We start from the raw sequence: 24,467 nt of genomic DNA on the forward strand, positions 1-24,467 counted from the left end.
GTGCTCCACAATGCGTTGCAGGGCCAGCAAGGAAGGGAGATAGCTAGTTGGTTGTGAAAGCCCCACCAATAGCTAGTTTTTGGTCATTAATTTACGTATGAACCAGTGATTGAAAACAAGCACAGGAAAAAGTTGAAACATAATATGGAAAGTGATCAATAACCCAGAATTTCTCAGGACACGTCTGGTGCAAAACAGTGCAAAGGCATAGTCTTCTGTTCTTCAAACAGATAAAAAGGAGAAAATACTGTGATGAATACATGAAGTATGGGTTTTCATATAGGGAAGAAGAGGGTTTGTATTATTAATTACAAACATTTTGCGAATTTGAAGGGTACAATTTACAATACTGTTAATAATAATAATAACAATAACAATAACAATAATAACAATAATACTACAATCTATGGAAATAGGCTGTCAAGGGATATGCAAGTGAAAAGGGTTGGGAACCACTGCAGGAGAACCATGAATCAAATCCTTCTTTAAGGTGTCTTGTATGTTAAGTCAGAAGCTCTGCATATAACATACAACAGTGGTTCTCACGCATTTAGCACTGGGACACACTTTCTAGAATGAGAATCTGTCAGGACCCACCAGAAGTGATGTCATGACCGGAAGTGACATCATCAAGCAGGAACTGCAATTCTACCTGCACTTACCCAGGAGTAAGTCCCATTTACTGTCATTGTTAAAAGAATATACATAGTAGCTTGTAAGACGTACAGGTCGGTAACATTTCCCCAAATTCAGTCACATACCATGATAGTATCAAGTTTAATATAATAAAAACAAAACATTAAAATGAATGGAGACCCACCTGAAATTGGCTCACAACCCACCTAGTGGGTCCCGACCCACAGTTTGAGAAACACTGACATACAACCTGTAACATATAACTGGGAATGTGCAATTCAATTCACAGCAGAGAGATGAGCAAGTGCAGCTACATATAGTTGCCACACTTTTTACTTAGAAGTAGACCCACTGCTTTCCATTGGTGTTATTCTTAAGTAATGGTGCACTGAATTGTAGCCTGGGACTTTGTTTCAAATGGAAAGGAGGGTGACATCCTGGTGTCTAAAGAAACAGACCTCTGCCAAATGCAAGCATTTGCAAAACCAGGCTGCAGCAGCATTTACAAAATGGAAAGAGGTTGAGCACTTTCTCTGGAGAAAAATAAAAGGTTGACTTTGGTTGGAATTTCCTAGAGAGGTTACCATAGAAATTAACAGCCCTCTAATGATCTCTGCACTGCTCTGCCCTCTGATCAACCTCAGAGATAAGTGGACCTCCCAGGTAATAATCAGTTTGGGGTAAAATATACAGAACTATGTGGCAAAGATACTGATATAATTTATTCCTTTTCAACACAGTCTCATGTTTATGTACATAAACTGAATGGAGTACCCCAATGCCTTCTTCAAACCAATACCCTAACTCCCAAATAAAGTATTAGTAGATATGAGACTAGCAAAAATATATTAACGTGAATCTAGTCTGAATCCCAAGTGTGCTGAACAAACAGTTGTGTCATACTAAAAGAAATGAAATGTTCAGCAACGAACTTTCAGAAGACCTATAAACTACATTAGAGAGCTACTTTCAAACTAATGTCACTGCATTAATAATGAAATCTATGGCAAGACAACTAAAAGCTTTAGCTTCGTTAGAAGAATTTTATGATTGCTCTGTGAAAAGATAGACAAGTCAATGATCATTCCGGAACATACCCTTTTAATTACTTTGATCATGATATTTTCTTTATCACACACAACTGCAGGAGGAAAGAAACTTTAGGATACAACCGAACATAAAGATACATCAAGCAAATATGAGTGGAATCACTAAAAATTTCCACTTTACCAAAAGCAAATGCCATACATGCATTTGCACAATTTAAATAGGTAAATTCAAGTAAATTATATGTACACATGCATACATACATACACACACACACACACACACACACTTTTTACTTTGGTATCAGTTTTGCTTTTTTAATACTATTAGGCAGTAGTAACTCTAATTCTGTCTCACTGAAGAATCGAGAACAGTGCTACTTTAGCTCACTATTCCATGATTTCAGAGTTCAAAATATTAGTTTTGACAATTTCAACTCAAATACAGCATGAGATCCTGAGTCTTAACTGCACAGTAAACACCACACAAGCTATTGCATTGTATAAATACCGTCACAGACAGGGACAACACAAGCCTCCACGTCATGTGAATATACCACCCGCTGCCTCCTCTGCTCACACATGTGCATACTCCCTCCTCTTGTGAGTGGGTCAGCAAACTAGCAGGTGTGTTTCCATCCCCCTTCTCTTTACTTACAAAGCATGTGCCATGCACCCTCTAGGTTTGCACTTCTGTTTGAAATGAACAGGCAGAATGAACTTGTACTCACTGCAGAGGAGGGGCAAAGTGGGGAAGATACATGCAATGATTTCCTAAGTGCAGGGAAGGGGTGGGCCAGCTCCAAATTACTTTCCCCCAACTACTTGGTGCACCAAGTAGGCAAAGAAAGGAGATTTTAAGCCGGTCTGTTATTTCCTTGCACTTACAGATCACTGCATGCATCTTTCCCACTCTGCCCCTCTTTTGCCCACAGTCAGCACAAGCTCATTATCACTGCATGAAAACTTTTTTTTTCTGCTGCTGTGATCCTCTTCCAACTTGCAGGAAACGAACTGTAAGACAACTGAAGCGCCCAATGGAGCAGCAGGCTGAAGAAGGCAGCAGACTTCCCACCCTTTCAAGGGTGCAGCTCCATGTGAACACTTCAGGTGGCCTCACAGTTGAACCATACCCTGGTTAAAGATGTCTTAAGCAAACATAGCTCTATCAAAAAAGCTAGCATAACTTCATCTTCATAATGGTTATTCATTATGAATAATGTGTTATTTACAGCTGTTATTATTGTTCACACTGTTACTATTAACACAGCTGAGTTATTGTTCACAGCTACCCCATGTACACAGAAAGCAAGTCATGCCTACCAGTGAAGGTGGGGTCCAAAGCCAGTTTTGGGTCAAACTGTGTATGTGCATGCCTCAGCAACTATACAAGACATTTGAAGTTGGCCACAAAAAAAACAATGCAGTTCTAATTTTTTGGAGCTGGTTGGCAGAAACCGTCTTAAGACTTCACAGGTAGGGTTAATTGGCAACTATCACTGCCTGTTTATGAGCCTGCATTCTTGTCATCTTCTCTACCTATCTGCTTATTTACAAATATATATTACAAAACATTACAGTTCTTCAGTAATCTCATGCTCTCATCTCCTAGTGACTCTAAAGTTGTCCTGGAACTTCTCATAGAGAACCAATGTTCACAGGGAAGGGTGGAACTTGAAACAATGTTGCTTGAATAGCCTATTACAAATGCAGCAAGTAAGAAAGTTAGAAGAGTCTTCCTGGATCAGCCCAAAGGTTCATCTAGTCCAGCTTCCTGTTTCTTACAGTGTATCTCACACATACAATAAATCTGTATATACCTTCCGGTATCTCACATATGCATCTCAGAGTGGCCTACTAGATGCCTCAAGGAACACTCAAAACAACAAGATACTTGTATTGTGTTCTATTCCCAAGAATCTGGCATTTGGAGATAATGTCCCTCCAATACACAGAGACTGCATATAGTCATTAAGGCTTGTAACCTATGATAGGCTTTTCTTCCATAAATCTGTCCAATCCAGGGGGAAAAGGCAGGATACAGTGAGTGAGTCTCCTATTAAAAGTATCTTGTCCAGGTGCCACCACAGCATCCTGAGGTAAGGTGTTGCACAGATTACTGTAGATCAGGGGTGTTAAACCCGCTTCATATCGAGGGCCGAATAGCATTTATGATGCCTGCTGAGGGTCGGAAGTGATGTCATTAGGCAAGAAGTGATGTCATTAAATAGGTCATAACCAAAAACAAGCACTTTTTCTCACTTAGGAACTCATTAGCTGCAAATGACAAAAAAAAATACACAAAACTTGATCATATTTCAAGATACAGGAGAGTGCAATTTTCATGTGGGCTGCCCTTTCAGCAGTAACACCTCAGCATTGCTCAGCAGCTGAAAGCCTGAGGGCCAGATAAAAAGCTTCTGCAGGCCACATCTGGCCCCCGGGCCTTATGTTTAACACCCCTGCTGTAGATACGCGCCTACAGAGCAAAATATTTTTCCAATAAATCAAGTTTAGATTAATAATAATAATAATACAGGTATTTATATACCGCCTTTCTTGGTCTTTATTCAAGACTTTATTCAAGGCAGTTTACATAGGCAGGCTGTTTAAATCCCCATAGGGATTTTTACAATTGAAAGAAGGTTCTATCTTACAAGAACCACAACATTCAGATGTTTCTTTCTGATCTGGTTTCACATTCTGGCCTCCATCCTCCCATGCTCAGAGCAGATAGAATAACTCGGCTCAGCTTGACAGCTGCTTCAAGGTCGCACGGTGCCGGTGGCGTCGAACTGGCGACCTTGTGGATGTTGTCTTCAGGCAAATGGAGGCTCTACCCTCTAGACCAGACCTCCTGCCCAATATCACCTATCTATGCCCAAGGCCATAGATTATCACCTCGCCTTATCTAGGAGATTACTCAGGGGTCAGTGCTTTGCATCAAGGCTTTTCAAGCAACTTCTGAAAGCAAAGCTGCAAAAGCAATGCAGAGATAATTAGAGGGCTGTCAATCTCCAAGGCAATCTCCAGGGCAAAGCTTCAGCCAAAATTAACTTTGTATTCTCCTGCTAAAGGTTTCATTTTAAATCAAGCACATCTCGTTCCATTTTGCAAATGCTGCTGCAGCCTCAGGAAATACTTTGCAGAGTTCTGTTTTTTTAAACACCAGGATGTAATCCTCCTTTCCATATGAAACAAAGTCCCAGGCTACAATTCAGGGCAGTATTACTTAAGAATAACACCCATGGAAAGCAATGGGTCCACATATGAGTAAATAGGGTTGCAACTATGTGCAGCTGCACTAACAATAATTCCTTGTTGCTTGTCTTTCTGCTGTGAATTGAATTGCACACTCCCAGTTATGTGTTATAAGTTGTATGTTGTATGTGGAGCCTCTGGTTTAACACACCAGGCACCTTAAAGAAGGATTTGATTCATGGTTTTCCTGCAGTGGTTCCCAACCTTTTTCACTTGCATACCCCTTGGCAGTAAAAGATCATATGATACATTTTTATTCTTTAACTGTTTAAATTCTTGTTTTCACAACCTTTTTGTAAACACTGTCAGAGTAAGTGCACTGTAAACAACATACCAGCAGAATAGTGATTCCCAACTTGGGGTACATGTACCCACAGGGGCACTCAACAGGACCTTTAGGAATTGGGTTTTTAGATTGTGAGCTCTTTTGGGACAGTAAGCCATTAGTTGCTTGTTTGATTTTCTCTGTAAACCGCTTTGTAAAGTTTCCGTTGAAAAGCGGTATATAAATACTGTTAACAACAACAACAAATTTTTAATAAATTAGGAACTGTCCAGTTCTAAGGTAACGATTACTGGTAAGTTATTTTTCAGGATCTGGCCTCGGATAAAAATCAGAAAATACTATAGTCAGACACCCCACTAAGTTTAAAGCCACCGCCACCCCCGACTTATCTGGGGGTCACAGAGCATTCCATGATTTTGGCTCAAAACCTGCCCTTCGACATATGTGGGTCGACTTATAGGTGAGTGCATTACTTTGTGTTTGTGCTTGTTTTTCACATTTTTATGCTCCCTCTTCCTCCAGGATGCTCAAGATGAGTGTACATGGTTTCTCCCCTCCTTTTGTCTTCACAACAACCCTCTGAGGTAGGCAAGGCTGAGAGATAGTGACTGGCCCAAGGTCACCCAGAAAGTGTCATGGCTGAGCAGGGATTTGAAACTGGAAGGCCTAAATCCAACTCCTGAACCATGACACCCTCTTGGCTCTTGCTAGGTAAAGAAATATTTTCTTTTGTCTGTTCTAACTTTCTCACCAGCCATTTTTAGTGGTCCCCTGGTTCTATTTTAGTGGTCACCCTGGTTGTGTAAGATGGATAAGAATTTCTCTCTATCCACCCCATGCATATTTTTATATGTCTCGATCATGTCTCCCTTCAGACGCTTTCTTTCTAGACCAAAGAGCACCAAACACTGTAGACTTTCCTTGTAAGGAAAATGTCCCAGTCCACTAATCATTTTGGTCACTCCCTTCTGCAGCTTTTCCAGTTCCCCTATATCTTTTCTGGAAATAAAGAAAAGGCACAAACAGAAAATATGAACAAAATTCCAAGCCAGTTCCAAGCTAGAATGTTGGTTGGTGTTCTAATTAATCAGTTATTCTGAACATACTGAACATAGACATTTCTCTTTCAGAAACCAAATGTACTGCATCACATACCACTTTCATTAACAATTACACATAATGTTCCTTAACAGAAAACATGACACTTAAAACAAACACTGAAACCTTTAACAATCCAATAGTAAATTATGGTTCACTAATCTGCACTTGCTTAGGTCACCTTGGATCACCATCCCAACTCCCACTTAAAAAGAAGTACTAATATTTCTAGTATTTCCTTTTCCCAAAGGTAACTCCCAAAAATCTTCAAATCTTTTTTTCCCCCCCAAAGATTCAGACATTTTAACTGGATAGGCTCTGATCCAATATTGTCAATACAGTACTTATCTCTAGGATGGGATGTTCTTTAGGGGAAAGGTCAATTCCTTCAAAATGTAAACAAGTCAATACATGGTACCTTCTAACATCACACTCAAGCACAGTGACTTAACAATTTCAGAAGTATTGTAATTACCAGATTGATGCTGCTTACCATTAGGACAGTTTTAAAATATAAAAGTTCAGCATTTAAACAGTCTGTAAATCCTTGCAAAGGCTAGCTTTAAAGAATGCTAGTCATTACAGATACAGTACTAACACAAAAGACTGTAGCTACAATGAATTATTTACTATTCCTCTAAAGAAACACATTTAACGTTTAATTGGGAGATAGAAATCAATATCTTGAAACCCCATCTAAAAATTATGTTGGCTCAAAGTTCATCAGAGTTCTTGTACCTTAACACAGTCATATCTAAATTCAACTAAACCCTCAAACAGTAATCAAACTCTGAAGAATGTCATGAAACCTCCAATTCAAATTGCAATGAAAAAGAAAGCTTCTCAACAGATCACTCTTTAAAAGAAAATAGTTACCATTGCTCCTGTGCCCTGTAAGATTAAAAACCAAAAGGAAAGAGTATTCTTCAAGTGAGCTATTTCAGATGAAGAGCGCTTGCAGCATATTATTATTGTTACTAACAGTATTTATACACTGCTTTTCAACAAAAGTTCACAAAAAAAGAAAATCAAAGAACTAATGGCTTATAACCATAGGAAGGCTTTTCAAAAAGTGTTGAATTATTTGCATGTAGCAACTTTGAGTAACAATTTGAGGCTCCTGCTTTCCTCTTGTGTGCTTGTTTTTTGCTGCCCTCCTCTTTTCAATGAAACCCACTTTTCACATCTGTTTTTACAAGCTTTCAGAACTTTTATTAAAAGGCAATATATTCACATTATAAATGCAGCACCCATATGAACTTGGGTCAGTTGCACTGCAATCCTATACAGTTATACTTAAGTTTATTGGTTTCATTGGGCTTTGGGACACATAATTTTGACAAGGAGTAAGAGACAGAGAAAAAAAGTATCTGAAAATTTGTTTAAACCATATTCAATTTTACTTGCAATTTCTTTTGAAAAACGCACTTCTAGAAATAGCTATAAAATATAAGAAAATAAATCCTCTCTTTACTTTAAAGAAATAAATATTTCTTTACTCAACGTGTGGTTGGTTTGTGGAACTCCTTGCCACAGGATTTGGTGACGGCATCTGGCCGGGACGCCTTTAAAAGGGGATTGGACAAGTTTCTGGAGGAAAAATCCATTAAGGGGTACAAGCCATGATGTGTATGCGCAACCTCCTGATTTTAGAAATGGGCTATGTCAGAATGCCAGAAGCAAGGGAGGGCACCAGGATGAGGTCTCTTGTTATCTGGTGTGCTCCCTGGGGCATTTGGTGGGCCGCTGTGAGATACAGGAAGCTGGACTAGATGGGCATATGGCCTGATCCGGTGGGGCTGTTCTTATGTTCTTATCCTGATCGTAACTGAGCTCCAGCTGCACTTTAGTGTTCATGAGCAGAACCTGTCCATTGCCAACTATTTCTGATGCACCCAACAAATGGGACTGGAATAAGATGCACATCTACCAAAATGCCCTTCACCCAAAGAACACTGAAGTTTGTGGATTAAAAATGTAATAAGAACACATAAAATACAAGCAAGTTACAGGTAACATTCTAAAACTGATTTATACCTTTCTATAATTATTGAAAAATAACTCACACAATAAAACAACCCCTTTAAAAATAAAAATAAAAAATAAAAACCAAACATTTAAGTTGCAATCAATGCCTAAGGCAAGGGGATGCTGCAGTCAGAAATGAGTCTGTACGAAAAGGTGAGTTAAACCATTTCTGCCCAACATTGCATATATACAACAGGGATCAAATGTGTACACCTGTGGGCTGGGCAAAAATGGGTTAAGTCAAACAAAAACCATTCAGCAAACTTTTCTATAGATCATTATTCCAGAAACAATTTGTTTCACATTCGTCATCAGCAGGTGTGGGGAACCCCTAGAACACTGATTTTCAACCTTCTTCATCTTGCAGCACACTGGCAAGGCACTAAAATGGTCAAGGCACACCATCAGCTTTTTGACAATTGACAAGGCACACTGTGCTATCAATAGGGGCTCACATCCCCCAATGGTCCTATTGATAAATGACCCTCTCCCAAATTGCCCTGGCACTATTCGCGGGGCACCTGTGTGCCACATCACAGTGGTTGAAAACGGCTGCCCTAGAAGGGTAGGAGAGCCACAGCCCAAGGACGAGTTAAGCACCTCCTGAGCCTATTTGGCACACAACGACTCTGGCACAGAAAGACGCTAACACACAATCCTATGTATGTCTATGCAGAATTAAGCCCCACTGCTTCCAATGGACCTTCACTCCCAGGTAAGTGTGCACAACAGTGATTTTCAACCTTCTTTGTCTCACAACACACTGACAAGATACTAAAAGTGTCAAGGCAGACCATGCTGTTTGTGGGGGCCTCACATCCCCAAGAGCCCAACTAAAAAATGGCCCTCCCCCAAACTCCAAGGCACACTTGCAGACCATTCGCAGCACACCACTGTGCGCGCAGTGGTTGAAAAGGGCTGGTGTACAGGACTGTGGTATGAGGGGCCAACCCTACACATGTCTACTCAGAACTGAGCCCCACTGCGTTCAATGGGTCTTACGCCCAGGTGTGTACAGGACTGAGGCCTGAGAGCCCAACCCTACGCATGTCTACTCAGAAGTAAGTCCACTGAACTCAGTGGGGCTTCTCCCAGGAAAGCGTGGACGGGACTGCAGCCTGTCCCGGTGCCTGTGTCAGTTCGCCTTGCAGGGCCCTCTCGGAAGCACAGCGGCGACCATTTGCTCCCCGAGCGCCGCTGCCAAGACTGTCCCGCTGCCCAGGCTCAACAGTGTGCTGCGTGTGGGGAGGGGGGAGAGCACCCCCCCAAGTTTAACGGTCCCTGAGGGAGGCGGGGGAGGGGCGCGCGTGTCCTCTCCTGCGGCGAGCCGCTTTCCCCGGCGAGGGGCGCCGGTCACGCAAAGGGCGCTCCCTGTCGAGGCCGGCCTATGCTGGCAGCCTCCAGCCCCCCCCCGGCCACCTCCAGCCCCCCAGAGAACAGCGCGGCGGGTGGCGGGGGGGCGTCAAACAGAGCGCCCTACCCGCCGCGTGGGGTGCCCCGTCCCCTCAGCCCGGACGGCGTTGGGACCGCCTGGAGACACGGCGACGGCGACCACCATGGCCGCGGCCTCCAGCGCCTCACCTAGGTAGCGCCTCCGCAGCAGGCCGGGGTCCTCCAGCCCCAGGCCGCGCTTCCTCACGTCCCACAGCAGGTGGGTGCAGCAGCTCCGGGACATGGCACCGCGCGCGGGCGGGGAGGACCGCGCTCTGACCCTCCGCCGCCAGCGACATCAGTCGCTGCCACTCGCCCAGCAGCAGCAGCCCCCTCCTCCGCCCTCACCATGGAGACGGCGCGCACGCGCGGAAGCACCACACTCACTGGCCAGGTCCCGCAACTCCGCCCTCGCTCCGCCCACATCCCCGGAGCCAATGGGCGGCGAAGGAGCATTATCGCCAGAACTCTAGTTGTCGTTTCGTCCCGCCCACCCGGTCAACAAAATGGCCGCAGAGCCGTCGTCGTACGTAGTGACCGTGGGTCAAAGCAGGGCAACCATCTTTGAATGGGGCAACCACATTTTTCCCTCAGCCGTCGCAAAGGGTCGGGGCGTGGGAGGTCAATGGCCGAGGCAAGCGGGCCAGCCACGGAGCCCTCTGCCCGGCTTCCGTTGCGGGTTGGGTGGAACGAGGCCCACGGCGGACACGTTGGTTTGGGAAACCGAGCGAGAACTCGCGCAAACACCGATGAGGTCATTTTTAGTCGCCCGCTGCTATATCGTCATAAAAAATGGACAGCGGTTGACCGCAATAAAGTCCTCGGCGCCGGAAAGTAAGCCGGCAGCGGCACTAGGGAGAGTTACCCAATAAGGCGAAGGTCAGCTGTTAGCCCCGCCCCCTCTGCCTCCGCCGACCAATGAGGAAGCGGCAAAGCGGGCTCGTCCCACCAGCTGTTAACGCGCGCCAGGCGGGCCTCTTGCTTCGGGGAGGCTGCGGGAGCAGAGAAGGACGCAGGGGTGAGCAGGGGCGACGTCGCGATCCTCAACCGCCGCCGTCACCGCACGCACAATGGCGGCCGCCGTTGCGGGCTTCCGCGCCTCCTACCACCGCTTCTTGGACAGGATCGAGCACATGCTGCCGCCTCGGCTGCGTCCCTTGTACAACCACCCAGCAGGTAGGGAGGGGGAGGGCTGGCCGGCTGACACGGGGGTGTGTGCACGTGGGAAGGGACCGCAGAACACTCACGTGTCGGGGCAGAGAGGACCTGGAAGGCACTTGAGCAGGGTGAAGTCACATCCCTGTAGTCCAGGGCTTCTCAGCCAGTGGTGTGGGCACCACTGGTGGTCCTTGAGACCCCTTGACACCTGCTGCCTAGAGCAGTTTCTCAGCCAGTGGTACAGGTACCACCAGTGGTACCTGAGGTGGTGCCTGGTGGTACCCCCTGGACCCCCAGGCACTTGCCACTCAGCAGCAAGACCACTGACATGAAGCAACAGTAGGATGCTTGGCTTGGCGGGCAGAGCCACAAAGCAGGGTTTCTGCATGCTTGAAAAAGCCCTCCCATCCACCCTGAGGTCCTACTAGTGTTTTTTGTGTCATATCTGGCCTCCCAACCCAAAAGTAACCGATGACATTATTGCCAGTTACTTTTGGTGGTACTTCCAATAGGTGGACCATGCAAAGGGGACAAACGATGAGGAATGCTGCTGTAGTTATAGAAAAAACTCCAAGCCTCTGTATGCATCTAGTCCTCCTGTCCTGTTGCCCTCATATAAGGTTTTTGGTCAGACCAGTACTGTAACTAGGGTGGAGCTTTGAGGGGCACCTGCCCCAGGTGCTACGCTGGTGGGGGCAAAGTGTAAAGCACTCCAGTAACCTTCACTGGTATACATAATGCCTAGTAAATCCATCCACCATACACTTACACGTGTCTGTGTAAAGCAGTCACTTCCTGGTTTTCCCTGAAGTTGGAGGTGGTAACTTCATACACACACACCCATTCCTTCTCCTGTGGAGGCTCCCCTTTGAGAGGAAACAGGGCATGAAGCTACCAGCACCTCCTCCAGGGAGAACTCGGAAGTGACATCATGATGTCTTGTGACCTCACAATCTCACTTCCCCAGGTGCTGGGGCTTTTATGAGTGCCAAAGCAACAATACAATAAAGGTCTCCTTGAGAATTCTTGAAACGAGTGGTGAAATTTTGGCATGTTTAAAATGGCTGTTGGGATGGTGGTCATAAACCTGTAAGAGAGGGTTATTTTTCTGTCAGCGTTTTCTCCACTTGCTTGACTGAGTCCAAGAAGATTGGCTTGTATGATGCACATTGTTTCTCTGTGATGCTGCCTCTTGTTCCTGCTCCTGTACTGTAGATCCACACTTTACAATGGGTCACTTTACAATCAGATTGCTTGACAATGCCCTCAAGGTCAACAGGACCTTGTGATAAGTCAATCAGTGATGCACATATATTTTGTAGCTTCTCTGCCAGTAGGCACCATTAAATCACCTTTTAGAGAAGGAAATAGCTTAGTTCTGTGGCAGAAAATTCAATTTCCAAGGTCTTAGAATGAATTGCCAAAAATACAATGGTGTCTATGAACTGGATTACCATTGTAAAGCAAGTGTAGTTTATTATTGTATACACGTATTATTATATACGCTGACATAAGCACTTGGAGGAAGCTGGAACCTTTTTAGCTTTATAGAAGTGTTAGGATCAGAGTACACTAGAGTGCAGGGATGTGCAGCATGGGGGTGGCAGGTGAGGCAGAACCGTCCCATCATAGTCCATGGAAAAGCACTGCAACTGCCCCACCCACTTAAACCTGAGGAGGCTCTCCTTACACCTGAGAAAATGGGTGTAAGGAGAAATTACTTGGGTGTAAGCAAGTGGGGTAGCTACAGTGTTTTTCCATGGACTACTATGGGGCAGTTCTGCCTCACCTGCTGTCCCTAAACCGCATGTTCCTGCTAGAGTGACCCAGATGCAGACAGAAGTTATCATGCAGAAGTGGTAAAAATGGCACCTGCTGAAATTGCTCCTCCTCTGCAACTATTAGAAATACAGGAGACCGGTCCTGCATTATAACTGGTCAGCCTAGTTGGTACAGAGCGGTTATTCTCAGTCAAATTTACAACTATTTTCTCATTCTAGTAAATAAATTCTCCTTTAGAGTGTGCAAACTACTTAGAAGGTCACTGTTGTCTAGCCAGGGGTCACTGCAGATTTTTTGCCCAGGCCCATCAAAACCTGGAGATGACCCCAGAGCCGTATTCTTAGTATTGGAGGCCTGAAAGATAAGTAAACCACTGCTTTACTCTGCTCACTGGTATGTTGAATGAGAAATTGTGAGTTGTGGGAAGTGATTTCTCTCCCACCTCATATCTGCTCCATGGTACAATGTTTGGTTGTGAGCAGCTCTTAAGCAACTGCAGTTCACTGTTGGGTTTTTTAATCATTGAAATGTGCTCATAGCTTTTCTTTCTCAACAGTATCTTAAAGCACACCTATACATTAGGAAATCTGCAATAAGATACCTGTAACAAAACTGTGTGGTGTTATCTTTGGTTACAACACAGATGTCAGGATGGTTATAGTTTGGCTAATCCTAACTCCTGAACTCCTGCTGACACCTTCACTGAGCTGAATTTGTTATCTGTGATCTGCCTTAGACTTACACACTGGGGGAAAGAGAAAACTAGAAGTAATCTTTAACCATAATCCATTCTAAAACAAAAGTGCTGTTTATCTTTCTTGTTTTATCTGAAACTGGCTTCTGCAGCTTCAGTTTCTGACCTGGGTAAAACCTTTGAGACCAGTTGTAGCTGGCTATATAAAAGGAAAATAATCAGTAACAAAATTTGTTAAATCTCTTAAGATGTAAACTGGGTTATGATGTACACAAATTGTTCATCAGAACGTGAACTGGGGGCTGCTGCAACAGCAAATCTGTACATCATGACTTGCATAGTTTAATTGTGGATGTTATTTGTGCAGAAATTGTATTGCACTTTTATGCTATCTTAAGCAAGGAACACAGTGAGGAACAGAAAAGGTGATTTAAATGAACTAAAGACCTGGTGACAGGGGAAAAAATGTCCTATGAAAAGACCCTTAAGGAATAAACATCAAGCTAGTGCCTTCCGTGATGTACGTTACTGGCAGAGTTGTGTGAATGCAGTGCCAAATTTGCCAGTCTCCTTTAAAAAATGTTGAGGTTAAAAATGCTGGGACCCTAATCTTGAACATCCAAAATTTTGGAGTGGTACAGTGTCTCATAACTTCTGTGTTATAGTCCACACTTCAGGAGATTCCTGATTCAAAGCTTGGCCCTGCCATGAACCCTGAAGATAGTCTTTAGCATGATTTTTGCTCTTGGCTTCATATTGCATATATGTACAATATGGATATAATACCAGCCTTATTTATTAGGTTCTTCTGAGAACTGGATATGACTTTGAAGAGTGCCATGTGCATGTGGTGTTATCATGGAAGTTAAGAGTGCGAGACAGGAAAGACTAATGCTTTTTCCTTTTTAGATTACAGTTTGCATCTTTGAAAAGCTCCCTTCCAAAATGCAGTGTTTGTAGAGCTACTGGCTCTTTACAAGGCTGTGAGAGTATTGATACTGATCAGTTTTGTTTGTATCAGTTCAATTGAGTGTACAAGTCTTCCCTGTGCATGTTTTTGAAATCTGTGCCATGTGAAATACACAAGTTTGTGTTTCTGTCCTTGGTACAGGTTGGTTGATGACCTAATTTGATAAGTGACATTTCACCTAGAATTCAGGCTTCAGTATCTGAGGCAGCTCTCTTTTTACTTCTTGTTTGTGAAACATACTGCAACTTAAAGTTCTTGTTCTTGTCATAATTTCCTACATTCTTCAGTCTTGCTAAAGGACATGAAAAGTTGGGACCAGAGGTCAACCCCCATTTTTGTAATTGTTGCCATGCAGTAGAAAGCTGATGCTGGCAGCAGAAACCTATGACTTGGTGCTTCCAATTCGTTCTTTGTGTAGCTACTCTGAATAGAAAGCTCTTTAGAATTCATGAAAGGCATCACAAATAACTGAACTGACTTCTTGAAAGGCATATGTAACTTGCATCCAGTATACTTAAGAAGGGTGAGGTTTGAAATAATTTTATATTGTTTGAATAGAGCAAGTAATTTATCTTCTAATTCCACAATGTTTCTTTTACTTATGAATTCATTCTAGTGCAATTGATGTTGGAGCAATTATAAAAGGTTATATAAAACCAGTGAATATAAGAAATGTTTGCTCCATCTTTCAGAGACCCTCTTTCCTCCACTCTGTTCTGTTGAGAGCTTGTTAATGAGTGTGGAAAGGTTTTTGAGCTGTTTTTATCAAAGGCATGAGCTATTTACACCATAGGCATAGTGCCTGTGTGCATTGGTCCGTGGGAGAGCACAGTAAAGCCCTGTTTTCTTCCACATTTACACATGGAAAACAATATATTGAGCACCAGACCAGGTCATTAAAAAAAAAAAAGCAAACATGTAAATGGTAAGTTAACTTCGAAATAACTAGTTTCTCTTCCCATTCAGCCACTGACCCAGAAAAAAGGAAAGTGGAGAGCAGGAAAGAGTGTACTAGGTGCTACTTCCCTTTACCTCCTGACTCTCCAGCTAATTTCACTGACATTTTGTGGATTAAAATGGTTTTCAGAAAAAGGTTCTTGCTTCTTTTCCAATAAGCAGTTGATCTTATTTAATCTAATTAACTCTTTGTGGGAGTCCTTGTAGTAAGGGCAGGAGGTCTAGTCTAGAGGGTAGAGCCTCCATTTGTCTAAGATAACATCCACAAGGTCACCAGTTCGAGGCCTCCGGCACCATGCGACCTTGAAGCAGCTGACAAGCTGAAGCGGAGCTATTCCATCTGCTCTGAGCGTGGGAGGATGGAGGCCAGATCAGAACGAAACATCTGAATTGTTGTGGCTCTTGAAAAATAGAGCCTTCTTTCAATTGTAAAAATCCCTACAGGGATTTCAAGAAGCCTGCCTATGTGAACCGCCTTGAATAAAGTCTTGAATAAAGACCAAAAAAGGCGGTATATAAATACCTGTATTATTATTATTATTTATTCATTCCACCATGCTATACTACACATCCCAACAGATGATAGCTTTAGTTAGTTTTTTTCCAGATGCAGCTATTGTTTAGTGATTTATTTAGCAAGTGGTAATACAGATCCATGACTCGCTGCAGTACAGAAGTGTACTCAGGACGCAAGCTCTGTAGACCTGGATCTTGGTATGTTCCATCAGCTTCTTGTTGGACCAGACTCTCTTTGTGAGTCTGGAAAATGTGGTAGCTGCTTTACCGATGCGTCTGTTTAGCTCGGTATCAAGAGAAAGAGTGTCGGAGATCGTTGAGCCGAGGTACACAAAGTCATGGCCAACCTCCAGTTCACGCGCAGAGATTGTAATGCAGGGAGGTGAGTCCACATCCTGAACCATGACCTGTGTTTTCTTAAGGCTGAAAGCTTTCCACATGCACTGCCTCCAACGCATTCTCGGCATCACCTGGCAGGACAAAGTTCCAAACAACACAGTCCTGGAATGTGCTGGAATCCCTAGCATGCATGCACTGCTGAAACAGAGACGCCTGCGTTGGCTCGGTCATGTCGTGAGAATGGATGATGGCCGGATCCCAAAAGATCTCCTCTATGGAGAACTCGTGCAAGGAAAGTGCCCTACAGGTAGACCACAGCTGCGATACAAGGACATCTGCAAGAGGGATCTGAAAGCCTTAGGAGTGGACCTCAACAAGTTGGAAACCCTGGCCTCTGAGCGGACCGCTTGGAGGCAGGCTGTGCAGCATGGCCTTTCCCAGTTTGAAGAGACACTTGGCCAACAGACTGAGGCAAAGAAAGAAGGCCCATAGCCAGGGAGACAGACCAGGGACAGACTGCACTTGCTCCCAGTGTGGAAGGGATTGTCACTCCTGAATCAGCCTTTTCAGCCACACTAAACGCTGTTCCAGAACCACCATTCAGAGCGCAATACCATAGTCTTTTGAGACTGAAGGTTGCCAACAAGAATACAGATGTACTTTGCATACTGCAGCTTGTGAAACACACCCAACCAGTTTTTGTTTGAATAGATTTTATTTATGTCATGCATTTAGTCACTTGGATTTTGTATGTATTGTACATAACTATGCCCTGGGCATAACTGTGAAACATTACTGCTAGGCGCTGCCACTTTCTACAGAATTTCTACAGAACTACAAAATATTTTTCTAACCCTTGGACTGCCCTCTGGAGTATAGTGGCTCTTGAGATGGCAGAAATTGGTCATCACTGTAATAAAATATTTAGGTTCTTTTGCTTACACCTGTAAGCATTTATGACCTATTCAGTTTGATTTTGTATGCTTGATCTGCAACCTAAATTGATTGATTGCCAAGTTTTTGGCATAGCCAAAAAGAAATGGAAGTATGAAAGCAGTTTAAACAGGTCCAACACTGCAAGCCAGAAATAGTTGTTTGACATCTTTAAGTTTTTCATATGGAGTGTTTAACAGTTGAGTGTCATAAAATAAGGATTAGTATTGCACATAAGTAGAGGTGTTCATAAGCTTTTTTCCCCACAGATTTTGTTTTTCCCCCAAGGAGGAAAATTGCAGGAGGCAGTGTTATGTTTTCTTATTCCAAGGGCACATTTTTATAAATTATAATTGCTTTAAAAGTGAACTAGGTAAGTGATATAGGTGGTATATTGTCAGCAAACACAGCCATAGTCATTACCCATCCACCTCTCAGTCCAGCCCATTATCTTTTTACTTGTTCAGATTTTGGTTTGTTTCTTTTTTTTCCAAAAATGAGAAGTGCAGAAAGCAATGTTATGTGTTTTAATTTTAATAAGCACTTAACAATAATCACATAAAACCAATAATCTCACCTCTACACATAAGGAGTAACTGGCTATCATGTGACTGTAAATATTGTTTGGTAGTGATAAAGCTTCTGTGTGAATCTGTTTTAGACCATGCGAGGGATTGCAACTACTGTCCAACCCTCTTGTGGTAGAAGGGTGCTCTCTGGTTCCATCCTTTCTTACCACTGCTTGGAAATACTACAGCAATGTCAGGCAAAGAACACCATTTCAGTGTGTGGAGGGAGGGGCCATTTGCAATTTCCTCCTCACTGTGGAAAAGCTTGGTGACAAGGAATTCCTGTTTGCAGTTGGCAGCTAGAGCCCATGACTAGCAAGGCCCTTTTTTAGTGTATGACCTGTGCTGTAATGAATTTGCAAAACATAACACCTTTTTAAACTTATGTGGCAAGCACAGCAAGGCTACTAGCTATTTGAATAATTTGCATAATTGGTAACTTTGTGCCTTTATACCATGGTGGTCCAACATTTGGTGGCCATGCCACACCCACCTCCTCCTCCAGTGACTTTTCGATTGCACTCATTGCACCACCTGCTTCTCCTGCTGCTGCCTCCTTCTGAGTGACTTAAGTGGCTCAGAACCTGGAAGTAATTGGTGGTGACATCATCAATTATTCCTAATTGGTGGTGACATCATCAATTATTCCTTCATTTGTGTTCTCAGGAGGGTGGGGCCAGGGTACTGCAGCCCCCTTAGTGATGAAAGTTGGACCACCCTCTGTTATAAGTAGTTAGTATCAGAACAATTTGAACATACTGTACCTTGTTTGCTGCCTGATCCATAGGCTTAATACGTGTAACTCCAGCTAATTTTGCTATAGTGCTGTAGCTTAATGCACTCACTAAAATCTTCTTTTACAGGTCCGAAAACAGTATTTTTCTGGGCACCTATTATGAAATGGGTAAGTTGATCTCTGGGACCAGTAGAAAATGTGTGTAGTTCTCTGTAGTGGTTTGTTATGTCTGGGCCACAGTTAACATAGCAGTGTGTTATTGAAATATTTGCATTGCAAGTGACAAATATTTGAATGGGTAAGAAGTGTGTGGTGTGTAATAGCTAGGTTGCTTCTTAGTGCTGTCTCAGTGTGGCTGGCTCATGGGCAGGTCTAGAATATTACAAAGAAAGATGTGTCAAATATTAGTTGAACAAAAATGCTCTCTGTTCACTGTTGAAATGGCATCTGCTCTCTACTGGTTTATGACCAGCTGTTGTGTTATCCAACAGCTTCGTGGAAACAATGCATGTATATTATTAGTATCTCCCCTAATCCATCCTTTCAATGTTTGCATTATATATTGGTTAAACTATGACCCCTTTTGTTTGCAGGTCACTTTTTAGTGGCTATAAAATCTGAAGATATCACACATTGCCCTATCATACACTGCATATCTTCACTTTGAGCTACCATAGCTTTATTTTTTTTATCTGTATGTTGATAATCTTGGCTAGATGTGTTTAAATATGCAATTGGAATTTTAAGTCTAAACATGAAAATGTTCCTTTTTAAAGCTCCAGTAGACTAAACTGTGCTGGCTTTGATATTAAATAGATAAACCATATACTGTATAGCAAGTTTTATATAACACCAAATGGTTTATATATCATCTTCAACTCAAGTAAACATATCTAAAAATCTTTAGCCGAGTTTGAGACTTCTTTGAAATTTGTCTTGTATGAGTGTTGCTTTTTTTCTCCACAGAATCTCTTGCATTTTATTAATTAAAACCGCATTAAGGTGCAAAACATCTGAAGCAATGGCAATTCTTGCACGGCTTTCTTGAACTTGAGATACATGCCCTACATGTTCCTATTTTGGTCTATTTTTCCTTACTTCTAATTTTTAATCTTAATCCATTTACTGCCCAGTAAACTAGAAGGTCAGTATACCTGGGTTGGTAGCAGCTAGCAATAGGAACTGTATTTCTAAAGACATTTAGGGAATTTGTTTTGCTTGCTCATTCACTTCCAAGCCAGCCTACAAACTTCTTTGCAGGTGCAGCAATAGTGTTGGGATTTTCTGTGCATTTCTCAAGTAGTTGCCAGATAACAGTAACACCCTGCTAAGTGTTAAGAGGTCTCTCTGTGTATCCACCCAACCAAGTCCATACACTTCTCAGCAGCCTCCTTGTTGCATTCCTCATCGCTCCTTCCTCATTTTAAAAAAATTATCTCCTTTTGAGTTTAAAAAGGCACCTTGCCTGCCTAGTTAATGTACACTGGTAATTTGGTGGGTTCTGATGCCTGACAGATCTTGGGCACTACTGCAATTGGATTTTAAACAAGAACCATGGGGTTCTGTGGTCAGAGGTTTTTCCCAAATGGGCTCCCTCTGTCTGGTGTCCTGAGCATGGGATAGTGGCAGCAGATATCTACCAACTCCTTTCTCCCTTCAGTCAGTGACCCAATAAATTAATGAAGCAGAAAGGGGAGTACAAAGTTCTATGCACTAAGCCCCACTCCCCTTGGTCAATCTCTGCCTTCCTAACAGAATTGTTAGGCCAGCAATACAAGGGGATATGCCATTGTAGCATAGGGGAAGGATGGGTCTTTATCCCTAAAATCATTTTAAACTTTGGAATTACTCACAGTAGTGCTACTTATTATCTCGGTTGCAGTGACAGAAGGCACTATTTGTATAACTCAATCTAGAGCAGGGGTCTCCAAACCCCGGCCCGGGGGCCAGATGTGGCCCACAGCGAGCCTCTATCCAGCCCCCGGCCAGCCTCTTGTCCCCTGAAAGCCTCTGGCCCACTCGACTGAACATGACCAGAGCTGTGCTCTGATTGCATTTGGAGGGCCGGAGAGGCTGAGTGAATGAGCCCACTCATTCATTTATCTAAGTTCCATCTCTAATTTATTTATTTAAATTTTATATTTAAATTTTTTTCCAGCCAGGTATTTCATGCGGCCCCCTGGCCAAGAAGTTTGGAGACCTCTGATCTAGATGGTCAGCATTGCACCATTAAACTTATTGGAACTGACTTTCTATTGCTTTTCCACAAACCTACTCCTCAAAATGCATTGGAACATGTAATGTGTCTACAACTATAGCCATGGCTACGGATTGTATTCATAGTTTAAAAGTGAAAAAGTTGTCTGAATCCTGACTGGAATATGAAGAAATTGCTATCATTTTTGAATTCTCTCTCTTAAAAGATTCCTACTTCTCTTTACAGGGATTGGTATGCGCTGGAATGGCTGACATGACCAGGCCAGCAGAAAAACTGAGCACATCACAATCAGCGGTGCTAACGGCTACAGGTATATTCTCACCTTGCAGTTTAAAGTGCGTGTTTTAAATTAAAGATGGATTTGAATTTGCAGCCTTTACCATTTGTTTCTAAGTTTTTCCAACCACATGCTTGCTGATGCAGTTTTGGAAATGTATAATCAACACAATTTTCTACCTACCTTTAACGCGAATCCATAAATGTTGATTTGCTTGATGGGGGAAGGTCAATATACATAATTTAGAAAGGTGTTTTCCACTGGTAATATGAAAGTCATAAATTACTGATATATAAGTACATGTATTACATGCCATATGCTAAATAAATAAATCTGACAAATAAAAAAATTGAATTGAATGAATAAGCCATGTTCCTAACCTGCACTGTGAAACTTATGATCACTAATGTACTATATATAGGTAGCAAACTACATAAGTTTTGCATGCACAGGTCTTCATTTGTTCTACTATTAATCAACTTAGTCTTCCAGTAGATATTAAAGATTTTCTTAGGCTAGGCTGTGCAACACCCCAGCACTGTTGCTGATAAACTGTGCTAAACATATCTATAGTAAAGGCTAGAGGGCCCAAGTTTCTAGCTGCATGATGGGCATTCAAACATGTGCTTCCTTCTGTTTTATCTTGTTCAGATTATGAATTAAAGCAATGTTTCTCAACCAGTGATATGGGTAGCACCAGTGATACTTGAGGTGATGTCTGATGATACTCACAGGACCACTGGACATTTGCTACTCAGCACCAAGATCAGGAATGTGATACAGAAAACAGCAGTAGGAGGTTCAGCTTGGTGGGCTGAGCTCCAAAGCATACTTTCCATGCTCAAAAAAGCCTTCCTGTTCACCTGAACCTCTTATTGATGTTGGTCGCATCACATCTGGCCTCCCAACCGAGAAGTAACTGGCAGTGATGTCATCACCAGTTCCTTCTGGTGGTACTTCAAATAGATGGACCATCTGAAGTGATATGGTGGTGGACACACAATGAGAAACACTTAATTAAAATCCACTACACAGGGAGTGCATTGGTCAATGCTGGTTGGAAGAACCCATCAAGAACATGGCCCTTTTCCCCCATCCATCCAAACATTAGAGGAACTGCTTGTACTTGTAGATCTAATTTGCTTATCACAATATTTACATGGAGGTAAGTCCCAATAATTTTACTGGGACTTGTTCCAACATAATCCTTGAATTTTGGATTATAATGCTAGTTCTCAGCAGGGGGAAAATGACAAATTGTATAATAGCATCATCACTCACTAAGAGCATGTTCTCAAACAGAATGGCATATGCACAAGGACGTGGATCACAGTATAATTTGCGGCTCCTTATCTTGAATTCTGATACAATAATCAGTGCTGAACCTGAGGTATTAACTGCATTTTATGTTAAATTTCAATTTTCTTCATAATCCAACAGGTCTTATCTGGTCAAGATACTCTCTAGTTATTATTCCTAAAAACTGGGGTCTATTTACTGTTAACTTCTTTGTTGGCTGTGCTGGTGGCTCCCAGCTATATCGCATATGGAGGTAGGTATTACAAGCAGGTGGGTAAAATTTCAGTTATGGCTTATTTTAAGTCATTTTCCCACTAAGATAAGCCAACTTTTTTCCTAGTATAGTCTATGTGCCTTAACACTAAAAAGTCAGGATATTTGTTCCAGGGAGAAAGGTTAGGGGGAAAATAATTGCTGGGTTTCTCATTATGCTATTAAAAGGTACAGTAACCATAATAAGGGAAAGGTTGGCAATCTTACAACCCCCTACACCAGCAGTTTACAAACTCTCAGGGAGTTTGTAAACCGCTGTAAATCCTTGCAGGGGCAGGGAAGGCAGTGGTGCAATCCCCAGGATCACATCACTCAGGGGGCTGCAGGGGCTTGGCTGCACATACCTGAGCCTCCTGCAGGGCTCCCCACAGCTTCAGAAGTGAAAGTGGAGCGATCATGCTCAGCTTCCACTTTAGTAGAAGCTTTAAGCTTTATTAAATGGTCAAATTTAGATCTTGTTCTCTGCTACGTAAACTTAGAAACCTGACTAGCTGTATCTATCCAACTCTCACCTTTCTGTGCCTTTCTCTCTACTTTTGTATGTAGCACCTGCATTAATGAGTCAGGAACTTTCACACATTCCATTTTTGCAACTCTTTGGGGAGGGTCACTCGGCCCTTAAAGCCTGAGCTTTGACAGTTTAGTAAACTATACAAAGTGAGTTCTTTGGCTACTGTCAAGCCCCTGTAGCAGGAAGAACAGCCACTCTTATAAGATCATGCAAGTGCATAACACAAGTGCTACATTGGCCTAACAGGGCTTCATGGTAGATGCCCTCATCTACTGCTTTGTTGCACCTTCCTTTTGTTGCTGAGGCAGCCAAAAAAACCCTCTTCCCTTATTGGTTTGTTCTACCAATTGCTATACTGGACTTTTTGGTATGATGGATCAGTGTTTGAAGTCATGCTGTACTTCAGCTGCTACATTGGTCTCTTTAGTCGCATATTCCAAGGATGGACACTGAAACTGCTGCAGGTGTTGTCACAAACGATATCAGTTATTTTGTTGGGTCACTTATAAGGAATTAGCATCATCTGTAACTATGGTAATTTAAACTACCAGTTCTAAGGTTTACTATTTGGAATTGTTTTCATATGCTTACCTTCAATATTAATGCAATATGGGGAGAGAGGATTTTCTTAAAGATAAAGTAGACAGACACCACTAACCATTTCAGTAGTTTCTAGCAGACATTTTTAAGACAGCCGTTAGGAATGTCGTCTATTAATTTGAGAGTTGAGTGCTGATGTAGAGGGGACACTGACATGAATTGCATGTGCAGACAAGCAAAAAACCACCAGTGGTCACAGCTATAACTTCTTAAATAACCACCCATACTTATTCCTATTTGTATATACTACTCCTCTGCTTTTATGCATTTATAAACTGATAATGGCTCTAAGGCTGCTGCAACTCTCTTAACTGCACATGGAAAAGAGGGAAAGGAGCATCTTCAGCTATAGAAAACAGCTAAAATATGTCTTTGTACCAGAAGCTAGACATGGACCCTGCCAATTGCAACAAAAGTTCTTGGCTTCAGATAGTACACTTGCACAACCAAAAATGCTGGGGCAGCTAGAAGATCTTGTAGATATTTAGATAAATATATTTAGATAGATTTTAAGCTTGTGACTTTACCTATTGTTGCTTTAATACTTCTGCAGAAGATAGTAATTGTTTTCTTTTAATAGGTATAACCAAGAACTGAAAGCCAAGGAACAATCATAGCTAAGCCAAGGATCAGCAGAAGATACTGGGTTATCATAGCTTAACTCTTCTAATCTCAGCTGTAAACATAACTTCCCAAGGGACCTAGTTTTAATCTTGGTGGCCAGCATAAATTTTTACTAAATTGCTAATGTATGGTTTTCTAGGAATTTGGAAAACTGTCTCTTTACATTAAAATAAACCATTCAACTGAACAAATACAATAAAATGCTGTATTTTTTTAATGCTACTA

The 24,467-nt window shown here is 42.4% G+C and overlaps 2 protein-coding genes across 4 annotated transcripts in view; one reads left to right on the forward strand and one right to left on the reverse strand.

The window, feature by feature from the left end:
* DCAF6 (DDB1 and CUL4 associated factor 6) overlaps positions 1–10,156 on the reverse strand; it is a 63,864-nt gene extending 53,708 nt beyond the window's left edge. For all 3 annotated transcript variants that reach the window (XM_066620577.1, XM_066620576.1, XM_066620574.1), the window contains exon 1: positions 9,937–10,156. In XM_066620577.1, coding sequence (XP_066476674.1) covers positions 9,937–10,030 — 94 coding nt within the window. In that variant the 5' untranslated portion in view covers positions 10,031–10,156. The remainder of the gene's footprint in view (positions 1–9,936) is intronic.
* A 581-nt stretch (positions 10,157–10,737) lies between these two features.
* On the forward strand, positions 10,738–24,443 carry MPC2 (mitochondrial pyruvate carrier 2). The gene is made up of 5 exons (XM_066622426.1): positions 10,738–10,962; positions 18,568–18,608; positions 20,884–20,968; positions 22,376–22,487; positions 24,199–24,443. Exons 1-5 carry the CDS (start codon positions 10,857–10,859, stop codon positions 24,233–24,235), a joined length of 381 nt encoding a protein of 126 aa, XP_066478523.1. The 5' UTR covers positions 10,738–10,856; the 3' UTR covers positions 24,236–24,443.
* Positions 24,444–24,467: the final 24 nt, after the last annotated feature.

Source organism: Tiliqua scincoides, chromosome 3 (assembly GCF_035046505.1).
Source record: "Tiliqua scincoides isolate rTilSci1 chromosome 3, rTilSci1.hap2, whole genome shotgun sequence".
Taxonomy (NCBI): domain Eukaryota; kingdom Metazoa; phylum Chordata; class Lepidosauria; order Squamata; family Scincidae; genus Tiliqua; species Tiliqua scincoides.

Coding starts and splice junctions, on each gene's coding strand:
- MPC2 (XM_066622426.1), top strand. CDS start 10,857: ATGGCGGCCGCCGTTGCGGGCTTCCGCGCCTCCTACCACCGCTTCTTG. Junction 18,609..20,883: donor GGGCACCTATTATGAAATGG/GTAAGTTGATCT, acceptor TTCTCTTTACAG/GGATTGGTATGCGCTGGAAT. Junction 20,969..22,375: donor AGCGGTGCTAACGGCTACAG/GTATATTCTCAC, acceptor ATAATCCAACAG/GTCTTATCTGGTCAAGATAC.